This window comes from Rhipicephalus sanguineus, chromosome 11 (assembly GCF_013339695.2).
Source record: "Rhipicephalus sanguineus isolate Rsan-2018 chromosome 11, BIME_Rsan_1.4, whole genome shotgun sequence".
NCBI classification, from domain to species: domain Eukaryota; kingdom Metazoa; phylum Arthropoda; class Arachnida; order Ixodida; family Ixodidae; genus Rhipicephalus; species Rhipicephalus sanguineus.
In genome coordinates this window covers 76,716,297-76,731,676 of record NC_051186.1, presented here as the reverse complement: position 1 = coordinate 76,731,676, position 15,380 = coordinate 76,716,297, and the positions used below count along the sequence as shown (strand labels likewise).

Sequence of the window (15,380 nt, the reverse complement as noted above, 5' to 3'; positions counted from 1 at the left end):
GTGCACGGCGAGGAGCAGGACGACCCACAGCGGCCACCAACGAAGTGGCATCCAGATCTCGCTCGTCACGTGGTGTGCGCGCGCAGCACTCCTACCAAGAAGTGCAGCCAGCGCTGGTGGCCAGAGGGCGTTGCAGCTGACCCTGAACTAATACACGCTCACAGTAAAGATGATTTCACCGTTAACTCAGTTGCTGCTATTTTCGAGGAAAGCGGACACCGACACTCGTGTGCAGAGGCATGCGACCGGGTTGGTGGGGGGGCAAAGGGTGGCAACCCTTCTAATACCTCCTCTGCTCTGCATTCTGACCGTAAGGGCTTCCGTGGGAAGGAGTCTAGAAGAGCGGGGGGGGGGGGTCTATGAAGTTAACCCCCCCCCCCTATAGAGAACCCTCCTTGGTCCGAACTCCTACGAGTTCGGACCAAGGAGCTTAGCACTAACAGGTGGGCAAGTTTAAAGGGTTGATGATTGAAACGGCGCTAAGAAAAGACACGCGACACTGACGATGAAGAATACACGAAGACAAGCGCCGACGCTTGTCTTAGTGTATTCTTCCTCGTCAGTGTCGCGTCTTTTCGTAGCGCCGTTTCATAATCAAAATACCGACTATAGCTCGAGTATTCTCGTTGCGTTTTTGAGTGCGATGTGTGCGTCTCTGCGACAAGGATTACAAAACCAGTTGTAACTTTTATAAATGCAGTTTTGTGATCAAGAGTTAAGGTCTCCTAAGAGCTGGCAGTTAATCGAAGAGGTCAGTTGGCCTATTACAGCATTGGGGACCACACGGAAAAATTACAAATCAAGCAGTGTAGGGCAACGTGGGGTAGGCTTCTCTTCATGTGAGAGAAGGGCAGAGCAAAGTTAGGTATAACGAAACACACAAATACATTGACGAAAAGGAATGAGGTGGCTAAAGTGCGCAAATGTCCGCGCCTAAGATGCGAGGACATGAAAGGGAGGAAGCGGTCAACAAAAGTGGCAACGAAGTACACGGCAAGCAAAAGTTTAAATAGACGTGGCTAAAGGACTACCTCTTACAAGAAATTCTAGATGCTTTGGAAATGGCTACACTTTGCGTGTGGGTGAGCAGGCCTTCGATTGTTTTGTCCAGGAAATAAATCAATTTCTTTTTTCTTTAACTTGGAACGTTTGTACGCGCAATCTGTACGGCTTGCACCAACGGTATTTGATAGGCTAGCTCTTTTATTATTTTTATCGATCTTTCTTCATTTATATATAGACTGCGCAAGCACACGGTGTACGGTAGTGACGAATAAACATGTATTGGTGGGAAGGTGATAAGGAAGAGATTCGCGGAACTGCACATGTTTCAGCCACATAGTAATACGAAATGGTAATAGACGCTCAAGCGGAAAGCAAATATCAAGTGTTGTCGCAAATGCTCGACTGCAACAGATGTATTAAGAAACTGAGAGTGAACCTAGCTGATTATTATGATGAGCAAATTGCGAGAACATAATTTTCGCTGAGTGCGGCACCCGAAGTGCGTTGCACACCCAACAACGCGAATGTCTAAGTGAACCGCGCTGCAGTTGGGCTGTGGACTAAAGTAAAAAAAAAAGGATTGTCCTTTTCTGTTGATTGGAATAACATAACCGATAGGATTGCAACACAAGAATCATTTTGATTGTTTGAAAAATGCTTAGAGCAGTTCTTTAGTACCGTTGATTATATTTATGTTTCATTCGTTCCTGTTTGTTGTATCACGTGTAAAATTCGATTATCAATCCGACGAAATGTTTTCCTTGCAACGTATATTCTTTTCTTGTTTTAGATGCGAAGCATCTTATGAGCGAGCTTGATCCGGTGGCGTCCGCGCTCCACTGCGCATGCGCCTACTCTCTCTCCCATTCCCCTCCTTTACGAAGGTGTTCGGGCGCCTCTCCTCTCCTCCCCGGCGCTGCAGCCGCGGCGCAGCCAAATACAGCCTGTAACCCACTCTCTCCTCTCCCTCCCCCATTTCATGTGTATATAAGCGCGTGCACTCGGTCGGCTTCCGTCATTCTCGCTTCGCTCCCGTTCAGATGAGTTGTAACGTCAACGTCGGCGCCAGTTGCAGCAGCACTCCAACCTCTGCCAAGATCGTCGCGGAGCAGCAGCAGCGCAGGGCTCGTTACGTAATGATAACACAAACACTAAATACAAACTTGGTGTGCATCAACAACTTGGTGTGAACCAAGGTGGTGTGCCCCACTTGGTGTACTACAAGTTGGAAACTTGGTAATGCTGCTTCGCATCCCCTCGTGGTTCCCTTTAGTGGGAGATGGTGTAATTTTTTTTCGTCGGCTTGTTCTTGTATTTTGCATTTTACTTACTTCGAATTTTTGTTTCGCATCTTTAGTTTTATCGTTTTAACTGTATGCATTATATTGTCTGCGTTATGTGTATATTATTGTGCCCTTTTAGAATACTATTTACCTCTGTTTCACTTGTAATACGTCCTGGCAGGCTAGTTGGTTCATAGCGATAAACTTTCTTAAACTGTGCGAGAAGACGAGGACACAAGTAAGAACAGCATTCAGAAACACCACGAGCGCAGACATCAACATTTCAAGGAAATGCTCTGTGCTCACTCCAGCCGCATTCTGGAAGGCTACTTCTCCAGAATCTTGTACTTTCTGCCTGACAGCGGCGAACAAACCGTCGTGCGGGATTGAGTAGAACAGGTCTTCGATGTCAATCGAAAACCCTGTAGTAGCCATCGGAAGACCTTTTTCCAGGAGGCTGGCAACTTCCGTCGAAGAGCGCACTATCGGGCACTAAAGGGCACACTAAAGGACAATCGGGAACTTCCTTCACTCGAACCTGAAAGTGATCGTAGGCAAGGACCCCTTTCTAGTGCGCTCTTCGACGGAAGTTGCCAGCCTCCTAGAAAAAGGTGTTCCGATGGCTACTACAGGGTTTTAGATTGACATCGAAGACCTGTTCTACTCAATCCCGCACGACGGTTTGTTCGCCGCTGTCAGGCAGAAAGTACAAGATTCTGGAGAAGTAGCCTTCCAGAATGCGGCCGGGGGGAGCACAGAGCATTTCCTTGAAATGTTGATGTCTGCGCTCGTGGTGTTTCTGAATGTTGTTCTTACTTGTGTCCTCGTCTTCTCGCGCAGTTTAAGAAAGTTTATCTCTGTTTCACACCTGCTATAGTCTGTGAGACTGCAGTATCAATAAATAAATAAATAAATAAATAAATAAATAAATAAATAAATAAATAAATAAATAAATAAATAAATAAATAAATAAATAAATAAATAAATTTTACACAGCTAATTTATAGCTGTGTGCAAGTGCCTGTTGTATAGAGCGCGATTTCTTGTAGTTGGCCCACTTCGCCTAATGTCACGAGGCTATTTTATCTCGTGAAGTAATTATTGTTTGCATCTGTTTGCGTGTTTGAAAAATTACAAGACTTGTATGCTCTATATGCATTATATGCATTACACTGCCTGCCCGACGCGACGAGCTGCCTTCAGCCGCTATAACGTCTTAACAAGGAATATTGCGACACGGAATATAGGAAAAACGAGTGCGCATTGGCTGTCTTACCAAGCTTTCGGATGATGGAGCGGCGTTCTGTCGACGATTCGCCCTTCAGGGACGACGATGATGATGATGACCTTTATAAATGGCTCACACCCACTCTGGGGGACTGTACAAGAAACGACAGGGTCCAACGTTCTTCTTCTTCTTATCCTCAGCCGATGGCTCATACCCACTACATGAGACTGACCAAAGAGTAGTAGTCGTGGTCCCTTGAAACCGTGGCACGCACTCACGCTGGGGGATTCGCCGAGAATCGGGTAGTTTTAAAAGAAAATTCTTAAATTATAAGTTAGATTTCGTCTATTTAAAGATCAAAGAAGTAAAAATGAAACAAAAAATTGAAAACATTAAGACTAGATGAATTGGAAAGTGCGGATATAAGTAAATAGTGAGTGGATTTCGGATAAAAATCTTTCTTCTTCTTCCTGAGATCTATCGCGCGCCAGCTAAAATATTCATTAGGTTGAAAAGCCTGAATAACAGTAATTGACAGCGTTTTTCGTTCCAAAACCACGATATAATTATGAGAGACGCAGTATTGGAGGGCTCCGGAACTTTCCACCAACTGGGGTTCTTGAACGTGCACCTAAACGTAAGCACACGGGCTTCTGGCACATCGCCTCTATCGAAATGCGGCCGCCGCAGCCGGGATTCGGTCCTGTGGCCTTCGCACGAAAGCCTGAATAAATGCTTTTAAACAATTATTCGTAAGTAAGAAACTCTAAAATATAAAAAAGAAAATGCACAAAGTCGCGCAAAGCTTCGCACAGTGAAGCACGGGCCCGTCGCCGCTCGTACTCCCCGTTGATCGACACGTCTAGCTTCGAGATGCGCGGCTTCCTCCTCGGGAGTACGCACTTTCTTAGGACGCCCCATGACTGTCTCGGTACGATCGGGCACAGCCAGGCTATGCACTGTAGAAAGGGGGGGGGGGGGGTTGCGCGCGATGCCTCCATCGGTGGGCGTGGCTAAGCTACTGCGCATGCACGACGTGGTCAGTTGGCGCGGTATCTGGTCGCTAGACGACGCGATGCTTGCTTTCTCTTTCTTTCTATATTATTTCTCTATTTCTTTCTCTCTTTTTTGTTGATCTTCTCTCTTTATGTCTTTCTGCATTTCTTTCTATTTCTCTCTCATCCTTTCTGTGCTAAGCTTTGCTGTCTCCCCTCCTCCTTTTTTCCTCCTCACCATTACATCACTCCTCCTCACGCTCACTTTCCTTTCCCACCCCCCTGCTACACTATACTATACAAGGCTATGCTATGCTCTGCTAGCGTGCCTGGACAGCCGACGAGTGGATAGGACGTTCGCCTTCGGATCGAGGGTACGCGGGTTCGAATCCCGCCTCGTGAAGAATTCTTTTCTGCAAGAATTTCTCTCTTTCTTTCTTTCTGTCTCTGTTTCTTTCTCGCTTTCTTTCTCCCTCTCTGCACTCGTTCTCTTCCCCATCAGTGTTAATACAGGCCACGCCGGAGCGGTGAGTAGTGAGATTTGCCCAAATTCTGTGGCACTTAGAATAACAGAGAGCTGAGCTAGTTGGTAAGTATCTATTCTAAAAAGACAGGGCGTGCAAACACGGACACAAGAAAGACGTCAGGACACCACAAACGCCGAATAACAACTGAATAGATGCAAAACGGCGGAAAAGAAAGAAGGCACTGAAACTTATCTACGCATGCCCATGCAATAGGCGAATCTATCAATCCAGCACGCGTGGGGGCCTACGCAAAAGAAAACTGTTAAGGCATTTGATTTCATCTTCATGAAAGTTAATCGACAGTTGGCTCACGCATGCGCTACCACTATTTTCGATATGCCATGCCTCAATCATCAGACGCGTTCCTTCATTCCTACGTCGGTACAAAACTGCGCATTCATTGAATTTTTTCTTGTGTCCGTGTTTGCACGCCCTGCCTTTTTAGAATTAATTCTGTGGCACATAGCCGTTCATGATGATAGTTTTTTGCGGAGCAGGAACGTTGTCATGCCAGGCTTAAAAGCTGTGCTTTGAAAAGATAAACTGTTGACTGATCCTGACGACAGAGCAATCGCTGTTCTTGAGCACGAGCCAATGACGTCTTTAATTTAGAAGCTTGTCCTTAGGCACAGTGCAAAACAGTGTCGGAAATAGCACAACACATTTGATTCGTGAAGAGCGCTTAGCAGCGAACGGTGAAGGGATCCATGACCGTAGTTAACAAATGTTACTGTAGGATAGTCATAGCATTATGAGAAGTAGGGGTGGTTGTCGTTACTAGGGAGCCCGTTGTTTAGCAGCGTTGAAGTTCTCATTTCCGTAGGTTGTAGAAACTGCCCAAGTATTTTTTTTTTCATACCGACCGTCCAGTGTCTGTGAAGGAGTCCACAACATATGCGCGCTATAATGTGGGTAGATGAACAAATGATGTGGCATTGTTTCTACATAGCAACAAGCGTCACTGCCACCTATGGTTTTCACAGTGCATCCGAATTATCAACCGGCGCCTAGCTGTACCAGCTCTTCGCAGCTTGAAAGAGGCAATTCCAACGATCATCTAGGCAACAATTTTAGCACCGTATTGTGACCGGGATGGCTGAGGTAGCCTCCAATGTGAGAGACTTGTGGCCCGTTAAAAGTGGCACATTCGAGGTCAGGCACGTAGGCCGGGGGGGGGGGGGGCGCAGGGGGGCCCGCCCCTGCCCCCTCCCCGCGAAATTCGTCCAGCCTTCTATATTCCTGGGCAACTTTTTTTTTTCTTTTTGCCATGGAAAGACTTTGTTTCGAGGAATTAGGCCTTGCCCCCCCCCCCCCCCCTCCCCCCCCCCCCCCCCGAAAAAAAATCCTGGCTACGTGCCTGTTCGAGGTTATGATTCAGGAACGGGGAATGCATTTTTAGGACAGCTGAATGATTCGCTGTCGTATCGTTTGCCAAAAATCATTGGAGTAAAAAAACGTGACTATCGAAAACATTACTCAGATCATTGGACGTCGGAAAGGCACTGTAGTTGTTCTTAAAGCACAGTTCGATCCATTTCCTAAGTGTGCCATGCATCATCGCCAATATTGCATCAGTGTGTATCATGTCACCTTCGTCCTTTCGATATATCTGCGCTAACGTACAGCCGGCAGCAAAAGTTTACGGGTCGTGTGCCCCGCTACAAATGCGGATTGCTGCTCTGTTAGTGCATGACGCTGTTTATCTAGCGGGTAACTGTATCGGTCGCAAGAACTGCTACAGACTTGATTCGGAGGCTGTGTTCCCAGACAAAGTTGGAATAATGCTTTCTCGAAAATTTCGCGTCCAGCAAACATTTGCTGGGGGGGGGGGGGTGCACGTCTCAATTTGTGCACCAGCATGAATCGCTGCTCACAATGCGGCGTAGCTTGTGCGCTATATAGGAAACATGGGCATCCGATGCCCACTCCAAGTTGTTTTTCGTGTGTACACGCTGTAGCAAAAGTCTCTTGCTATTTATGACGTGTACGAAAAAGTGTATGCGTACAGGTCATAACCATCACGGAAAACGATAAGCAAACGCATACAGAGCATACAGTGCCTACAAAAACACCTGCAACGATGCAGTTAGTCGAGAAAAATTTCTTGAAGAGATAAGTTACAGATAGCACAGTAGTTTATCCGTTCACCGTCTCCAGTTTCCTGGCACCAATCTAATTATTTCTATTTTCATCGCTTTATCCCTCCCCCCTAGAAAAGGGTAGCAAACTGGACATATGACTTGTTAACCTCTGTCTTTCTTTGATTCCTTCTCTCTCTCAATAATCCAAGAACATTATTGGAATTGTTGCGTCAGCCAAGCAGCAGTGACCATTAATGTAGCACTTTGGATTAAGCAGCAAAAATAAAACACGATGACCACGGTTCAGGGATGCTTGATAATCACTTTATTTCCCCACAAAAAGGAAAAAAAAAGAGAGGCACACGGGCAAGGCATAACCCAAGTCGCAAGACCAGATGCACACAAACAAAAGCCGCAGAGCGCAACAGCACACAGTTCTGGTCAGGAGTGAATCATTTTGCCCATGCAACACGCTAGCACACTTTTTATGTACAGTAAAAAAAAAAAGCGATGTCTTTGGTCCCTGTGTAATTACTTTCTTGCATGAAACCCCCGCGTCATTTACCAGCATTTTCGCTCCCGTTCTGTCCCCTCAAAAGAGGCAGCTACCTACGCGGATGTGCAAGGTGTAAAAGTGGCCCCACTAGGCTATTTCTCTCGACTTTCCTTTTCTTGAAGCAGTATAGTTACTGATTGCTGTAAACCCCAGCACTTCTGTGTAAAAAACGCTCTTGTGACATCTATAGTAGCACTGCGACATTCTGTGTAAGGTAACAGCATTCGCTTTAAGCAGCTCGTTTGTATACAAGATGGACTGAAAGCTGTGCCTGCAATCGTGCTGTGGGGCCTAGATGCCTTCTGGTTCGTGGGAAGCGAAAAAAAAAATCTGACCTGTAAATGTCATGTGCAGTGATAGACAGGTGGAAAAGCCAACTCAACAACGGCTAGTCTTCGTGCTTTCGTGAAAGTTTGGACAAACAGTTCCAAACTTTGGGGGGGTTTTCATCACAAAGCATTGCAAGCTTCCAGACTCGCACGAGGTACACCGTTCGTTAGGCTTAACGATGCAGGTCTGAGGCCACTAGACAGGACGACTTGCTTTCGACGCTCCCCGTTCGACCGGTGACGACAGGAGAAACACGTTGTTGCCGCAGCACGTCGCTGTTAGGCCTAAGTGTTAGGCCTAAACGCAGCGCACCCGCGACGCACGTCGGTGTGAAGCGAGAGGCCTACGACTGCACGTGAATGCAACGACGATGAACAACGCCGCAGGTACAGTATCACCGGCCGCGTCGGCAGTCGCTCGCACGAACGGGACAAAAAAAAATGTTAAAATAAACACTGCACTCCGCTCTTGTTAAGCCTAACGGCACTCAGTGGTACGACTAAGGCGCTGCACGCACTCGCTGCCACATGTTTCAGCATTAGCGAAAAGGCACTCGTCCGCAGCACTGCCACTCACTGCCGCTAGGCCTAAAAGTTTCTTGTTCCCGCCGAAAAGAAGCGCAGATGCGGGCGTCGTCTCCGCCTAGCCGGTGAGCGTCAGCGGGTCGGGCGTCATGAAAGGGTGGTGAAGCGCCGCCTCGCGGCGACGCGGCAGTGGCGGCGAGTCGAAGAAGCAGGGGAAGGGTCGCTTGCCCGAACTGTCCGCCTCCTTGTCCTCCTCGTTGTTGGCGTTGGAGTCGGTGCCGTCCCTGCGGACCCAGTTCATCTTCGGCTCGGGATCGACGATGATGCGGCCGAACTTGCGCATACGGTCCAAGGCGTCCTGAGGCTCGAACACCAAGTCCAGGCCGCTGTCCGCCATGCGTTCAGCGTACTGTTGGTCGAACGATTGGGACTGCTCGGGGGTGAAGTAGTTCTTCCAATCACCGATGATGCCTGCATAAGACGATGGGAGATAGGAAATAGGTTCAGTACACATTAAATGAACACATAAAGGTGTTGTTATAAAGAGGCTGCTCTGAAAATACAATGAACGAGTCCTTCATTCGCTACTCGCGTACCGCCTTTCCGGCGCAATTCTTGACGCCAGCAGTCTGTTCACGTGACGTCACAAGGAAATAAGTTCTCGATTGGTCCATATACGAAGGGTATCAGTTGTGAATTGCCTCCTACCCCGCTTTGCCATACAGTCGCACGCCCGTTCTGCCATGTCTGGCATGATTATCGTGCGCGACCGACTGATTTCACTTCGTTTTGTGGTCTTCGCAAAGCGGAGATAACAGCGTGTATCCGAAAAGCGCGAAATTCCGATAATCTCAACGCCTAGTACTGACATCGTCCACGCGTTTTATGAAGAAATAAGTAGCGACGCGGAGATAGCGCCTGTAGGAAGGGTAGTGAAGGCGGGAAATAAACCACTCTCTCGTCTTTGAACTTCGGAGTGGTTTAAGGACCATTTAAAAATTATTGTCCGATCGGAATCTTTGTGCTCATACAGGTTGCACTCTTCGTTGTACACATACAGGTCCGCAATTCTTCAACCAAATGCACAAGGCTCGCTGAAATATTACCCTACATATACCGCTGGTATTTCTTTTAGTGGTTACTTTGATGGCTTTGTTGTCGCTGTGATCTTGCGGAATTTCCTCGCTTTAAAGATAACAAAAGAGCGTGTGAGCGTACCTTTCCGCATGAACTTGGACTGCGTCATGTCGAAGAGGTCCGAGATGGGCAGAACCTCGCGGTTGACCATGTTGTTGTTCTTCATCTGGTCGAAGGAACAGTGGTTGACCACGGCGGCCAGCGCGTCGGGCCCCAGGGGCCTGCCCAGAAACTGGCTGATGCGCTGCACCATGGAACCCAGCTCGATCTTGAGCTCCTCGAACGACACGAACATGACGCGGTCGGGCCGCTCCAGGTGGAACTTCCAGTATGGAAGCACGTGGTCGAACCACGAACCATACACAACTGCGACATGGGACAAAAGAGAAAATTAACAAAATGGACAGTGAGCTTGCTTATGCTGCATTTTCTCGCGTATAGCCTTCACACACAAAAAAATTACATTCGGAGCTAAGGTCAAAACAAAAAACGCAAACACTGGCTTGCAAAGCTGGCTTCACGGCAGTGCTTCACAGCTTCACAAAAAAGCTACCTTCGCGGCAATTGGCTGGGATCATTTTTCGAAAATTTTCCGCGAATCCTCGTTGAGAATGCGGGTTATACGCGAGAAAATACGGTACTTCATTGGACAAGTGAAGCGAAATACTTGTTGATGGGTGGGAAAAATAAACGAAACGAATACGCACTCCCGGGATATGTAACCTTGGGCTTAGCTACTACACGGAATCGTCAATATCTTAATCTTATACACAAAAGCCAGGCTTAGTGGGATTTCAACATCATCAGACTCAGCCGGGCTCATTCGGATTCGGACTCACCAGAAAGCTGACTCATCGGGCTCGCTCAGGCTCAGGTTCACCAGGATCACACTCTCACTCGGACTCACGTTCAGCAACACCGAAAGCAAATCGAGGCGGTTTCAAACAAGATTCAAAGTAAACCGGTCGGAGCGTGGAAGTTTGAGTGAGCTTGCCGATGTTGGATTCTTTTGATAATGTATTTTCGCTAATAACGCGCAATGGTATATCGACCAGACGCCGTTACGCAATGCGCTTGTCGTATTTAAATAAACGCATTATCGCCGGCACCTACGAGTAGCCCGCCCCTGGACGATCGGCGGGCAGTCAGTCATCTTCGACTCCGTTCGGAATGCAATCGCTGTCCGACTACACCGGAAAAGTTTTTGTCAGCTTAGATAATGCACCGTCCGCTGCGCGCTTGTCTATTTGACGCGCCGAGTTTTGCTGGCTTTTTGACGTCGCACGACGGGGAACCGAGAAGTGTTGACAGATTAAAACAAAAACAAAAAAGGGGGGTTACATGACAAAAGCGCAGAGTCAAAAATACTTTATTGTCTTTTGTTCCACGTAATTGTGCGTAAGGTATCTGTACATGCCATTTTGATATTGGGGATATTTGCCGTTCTCGTTACATGTACAAATGCTGTGGGTATGGCCCGAAAGATTTCGATAATTAACAGAGCGCCAACGGAGGAACAGGGCTGGACAGTATCTAATATACTAAGATAATAATAAGATACTAAGCTACTTTCGAGTATCTGTATTCATTTCAAAAAGGTATTTGTATCTCGGTAGTAAAATACATCTACGGTGCATCGATTATATCGCGATACTGCGCAGGATGCGGCTATCTTGTTACTTTTCTCTTTCTCTTCTTTTTTTTCGGACATAAGCCGAGGTGTTTTAAGGAGAAAGGAAGACATTTAATCTGTGCTAAGCCACGCAGAGGCGCGCCGCCGGTCGGCGACAAAGGGTGATGGGTTTGCAATACGCACAGAATGGCCCATGTGGTAAAGCGCCCGAAGCCACTCACGTTAGGATCACGGAGGCAGGTATTGTCGGCCTCGGCCGGCGAAAGTGGTGCAGCACTCCCCATTTTCTCTTTCTTTTTTTGTGTGGCCAGCTATTTGGCGAGTCCGCGACTCTTGTGTAGGGGCCGAACGGACGCTGTCTCGAAGACAGCCATATTGAGAAGCTGCTGTTTTTACACTCAAACAGGTCTTGAGTGTAGAATAAATCTACACCATTTTTAATTAAATGGTGTTAATTAGTGATTCTAGTGATATGCTTGACTAGCAAGTTTCAATGCGCTGCAACATGATTCAGAATATTATGAGACACTTATTAGCGTCTCTGTGGAGCATAGGCATCCCCGAAACAAAGAAGTATTCCGGTATGTGTATTCTTGTATCTGTATTCTTGCATCTGTATTCCGGGATACTTCATTCGTCTTTTTTGCAATTGGTTCTCCGAAGTATCCAGTTGCGTCAAAGACAAAAGTTTCCCAGAATCTGTATTTCAGGCTTCCAACCCACGTATTTCGATATCTGTATTCCGGAATACTTTTCTGAGTATCTCTGCCCAGCCCTGGCGCGAAACGTCTCTGCCGTTGGCGTCGCCGTCGGCGTTATCGTGCTGTCCCGCAGCCGGCGCATGCGCGGTACGCGCGTCGTGGTTCAGAGGGTTTCCCCTAACAGAACGAAGCGAAGTGCAACAACAGCCAGGCAACAGCGTCTTGTCTCTCATTGTCTTTTCAGTTATCCTCACAATCTACCAGCCACATCGAGCGAATCGGACGCACCTTAAATGCTATCACCCGATCGAGCCTTTCGGTGATAGAGCCAGGGCAGCGTACTGGTTTCCGTTACTGCATGGCCGTCGTGTGCACGCACAGGTGCAGGCACACCGGCATTCCTGCTGAAGTGCTCTGTGTATGCACGTGCTTACCAGGGTGCTGTACTTTCTACGTTTTGACAACCTTCTTCTGTTATAGGTGGAGTTGCTTACCATGCTGCGTCGCGCCCGCATGTTTTACCGGGGTGTATTTCTTTAGTTATAGCTCCAACGTTGTGCTTGAGCTCCCCGAGAAAGTTCAACGCAACGCTAAATCTTGCTGTCGCGGTTATTGATTCGCCCTTTGCGCAAGAGCTGCTGCATTTGTGAAGTATGCACTTTTTCCGAGCTGCATATTTATCACTGCATGCATGAAGGCCCTACTTAATTGCTAACGCAGGTCGAAGGCTTCAATTACGGTCCAACTGCCAAAAATATTTGCATTTGCACGTAAACGATTATGCTGTAATACGTCCCCTACGGTGAGTGGCAACAAAGCGACGCGGTGTCGCAAGTTGAAATTCAATGAAACGAGTGAAGCCGAATTTCGCAAGTGGAATACACAGAAATCGAACCAAGTCGGAACGAAAAAACTAGCCCCTGTTTCTGTGTTCTATACACCGCTCACAGAGCAAACACTGGAAGCAGTAGGATAAGATGTACAGCACTGCGCGATACTTTGTCATTAGCTGTGACAGCCGGCCACCGTCGCAATCTATCCGGACATGGAAGCATAACAACGCTTAAATATTTGCTCTCGGTGACGCTGCTTTCTGGGCCGTGGTCATTGGACTCGCAAATGCAAGAGAAAAGGACACGCGTAGCGACATGGCATAAATAATAAGACCGCGTCTGGGAAAAAAAAAGAAATGAGAAACGGAAGAAGACTACATTTGGCTAGCTCATTACAACAAAGAACCGTCGATATCGTCCGCCGGGCACTTAGGAATGGACGCATGTAAATCGACCTTTCAAAACTCATTGCCAATGAACCCCTCCATGTTTACTCTGTCCAGAGCGATGGTTATGCCAGTGTCTGAGGGGAACGCTTTTTGCGCAGTCACAGCGTGATCTGAAGTAATACCGCGACTGTATTTGTTTGTTTTATTGTTTCCTTTTAGCATGTTGGACCGGATGCCGCGAAGGCTGTTTTCCTTCTTCTGTATTGATTGATATATTGTTGTACAAACATGACTGCTGTACGAACTGTGCAAGAGATGTTGAGTCCTTCGCAAGGCACTGTGCCTTCAGTCATGGGCGTGCGCAGGGTTTTCCATTACGGGTGGCGAAGTATCGCCACAGCGCCCCCCCCCCCCCCCACCACCACCACTCCTCTTTGTCGAATCCAAAAGGAAACAGGCTTCGCAGTAGATGCAACCATGAAAATGAAGCGATGACGTGCTTTTCACAACGGCCTGCCTTTGGTATTCGTCTGGTGCAATGGTGGGAAGAATCGACGACTGGGCTAGTTGGTTGTAATTCTTGAACATCTTGAAGAACAGCGCGTAAAAGCGACATCGGCAAAAGAAAATTGAAAGACACACCTATGCGCTGTGGCGTGTCTTTCAGTATTCTCTCGTCGGTGTCGCTTTTGAGCGCTGTTCTTCAAGATGGTCATGTAAAGGCGAGAAGTGCTCGCGGGATGCGGTAAGGGAGATACACGGCCACCATTACCGGTCAAAACCAGCATTGCCACTGACCCTGCGCTTTAAACAATGACAGTATAGCCGACTTGCCTCCCCCCCCCCCCTTTTCACTGTGCCTTTAGTCCCAACATCCTGGTGTTTCTTTTGTAAGGAAACAATAAAACAATACTGAAACTCAAACTGGAAGCCGCAGGCTACCAGCTCGAGATGCAAAACCGGCGCGCCGCCGCCACCGCCGTCGTTCCAACAAACCTTTTCAGGCAGACAAAGGCATCCGCCTTTGTACATATAACAAGGTCAAGTACGCAGGCTCGTACCATCGACCATGGCTGGACGTCGGGGCCCCCCTGATCGATGTATATCGGCCGGACCTATAACGTCGATATAACGCAGCGGACAAGAAAATGGCTTCCCAAAACAGACGTCACCGCCGTCGTTCGAAGCTTCTCGATGTTCACGGCGGAAGCGCACACGGAAGCAGCACTCGCCCTTGCTTACGCAGAAGCGAAGTGAAAAAGGATCTCTGGTATTGCTGCACACGATGGCGTGCTATACTATGGAAAAGCTACGCGGAGGCATTACGAAATCGACAAAGCGGAGCACGCATCAGCGTTCGATCGTCGCTTTGTTCTGCATCTACAGTGTGAGGCTGTTTGTGTATATATGTACTGTCCTTGCTGATCGCCATCGGTATGGCCCCAGGAAAATCCTTGCGACGTTACAAAACGTCGCACTGATCCCGTGCATTGATGTCGTGCATTGATGACGTGTATTGCAGACGGTTCGGAGTTACAGGTGAAGGTCGGCAAACGTTTGGAGGTCAGTGAGGTATGAAGTACTCCGATTCGTGACATTGTTAATTATATAACAGAGTCGAACAATTCAAATTCGCTAAGTGTGTTCTGGAAATTCTGTTTTAGTTCACCTCAATATATATAAAAAAGTTAGTTCTGAAAAATGAAAGTTCTGAAAATGAAAGCTGCGTTTTATTTCTATCAAGTTTTGCGCCAGGAGACCTTGCGCTTGCACGCGGTGGTGTGACATACATTCTCTAAATTCCGGCAATTCTGGTGCCACAAGGAACTTAGTTATCACTAAGCAAGCTGCTTCAGGTTCTCTGTAGTAGGTCACGGCATGTGTGTGTGTGTGTATTTACACACACGCAAAATTTAACGTTTTCGGAGGGGGGGAGAATTGGATCCCCCTCCCCCAACCCAGTGGCTAGGCCAATGTGATGATTATGTGAGGTTATAGAATGGCATAGCTCTGAGGTCTCACACGATTCTCTGCAAACGGGCATCATGGGCAACGCTATCACCACAATAGTGCGGTGCACTATAAGAAAATTTAGTTAAATTCTGGTGCTTTATGTGCCAAAAGCAAAATACGGTAAGTAGTCAGGCCGCAGAGGGGC

At 47.6% G+C, this 15,380-nt stretch overlaps 1 protein-coding gene across 1 annotated transcript in view; it reads right to left on the bottom strand.

The window, feature by feature from the left end:
• Window positions 1–7,452: 7,452 nt before the first annotated feature.
• The window catches only part of LOC119374491 (sulfotransferase 1B1), a 70,298-nt gene continuing 62,370 nt past the window's right edge, over window positions 7,453–15,380 (bottom strand). Inside the window, exons 5-6 of the mRNA XM_037644602.2 lie at window positions 9,748–10,032; window positions 7,453–9,000 (exon numbers count right to left, since the gene is read on the bottom strand). Coding sequence (XP_037500530.1) covers window positions 8,648–9,000; window positions 9,748–10,032 — 638 coding nt within the window. The 3' untranslated portion in view covers window positions 7,453–8,647. The remainder of the gene's footprint in view (window positions 9,001–9,747; window positions 10,033–15,380) is intronic.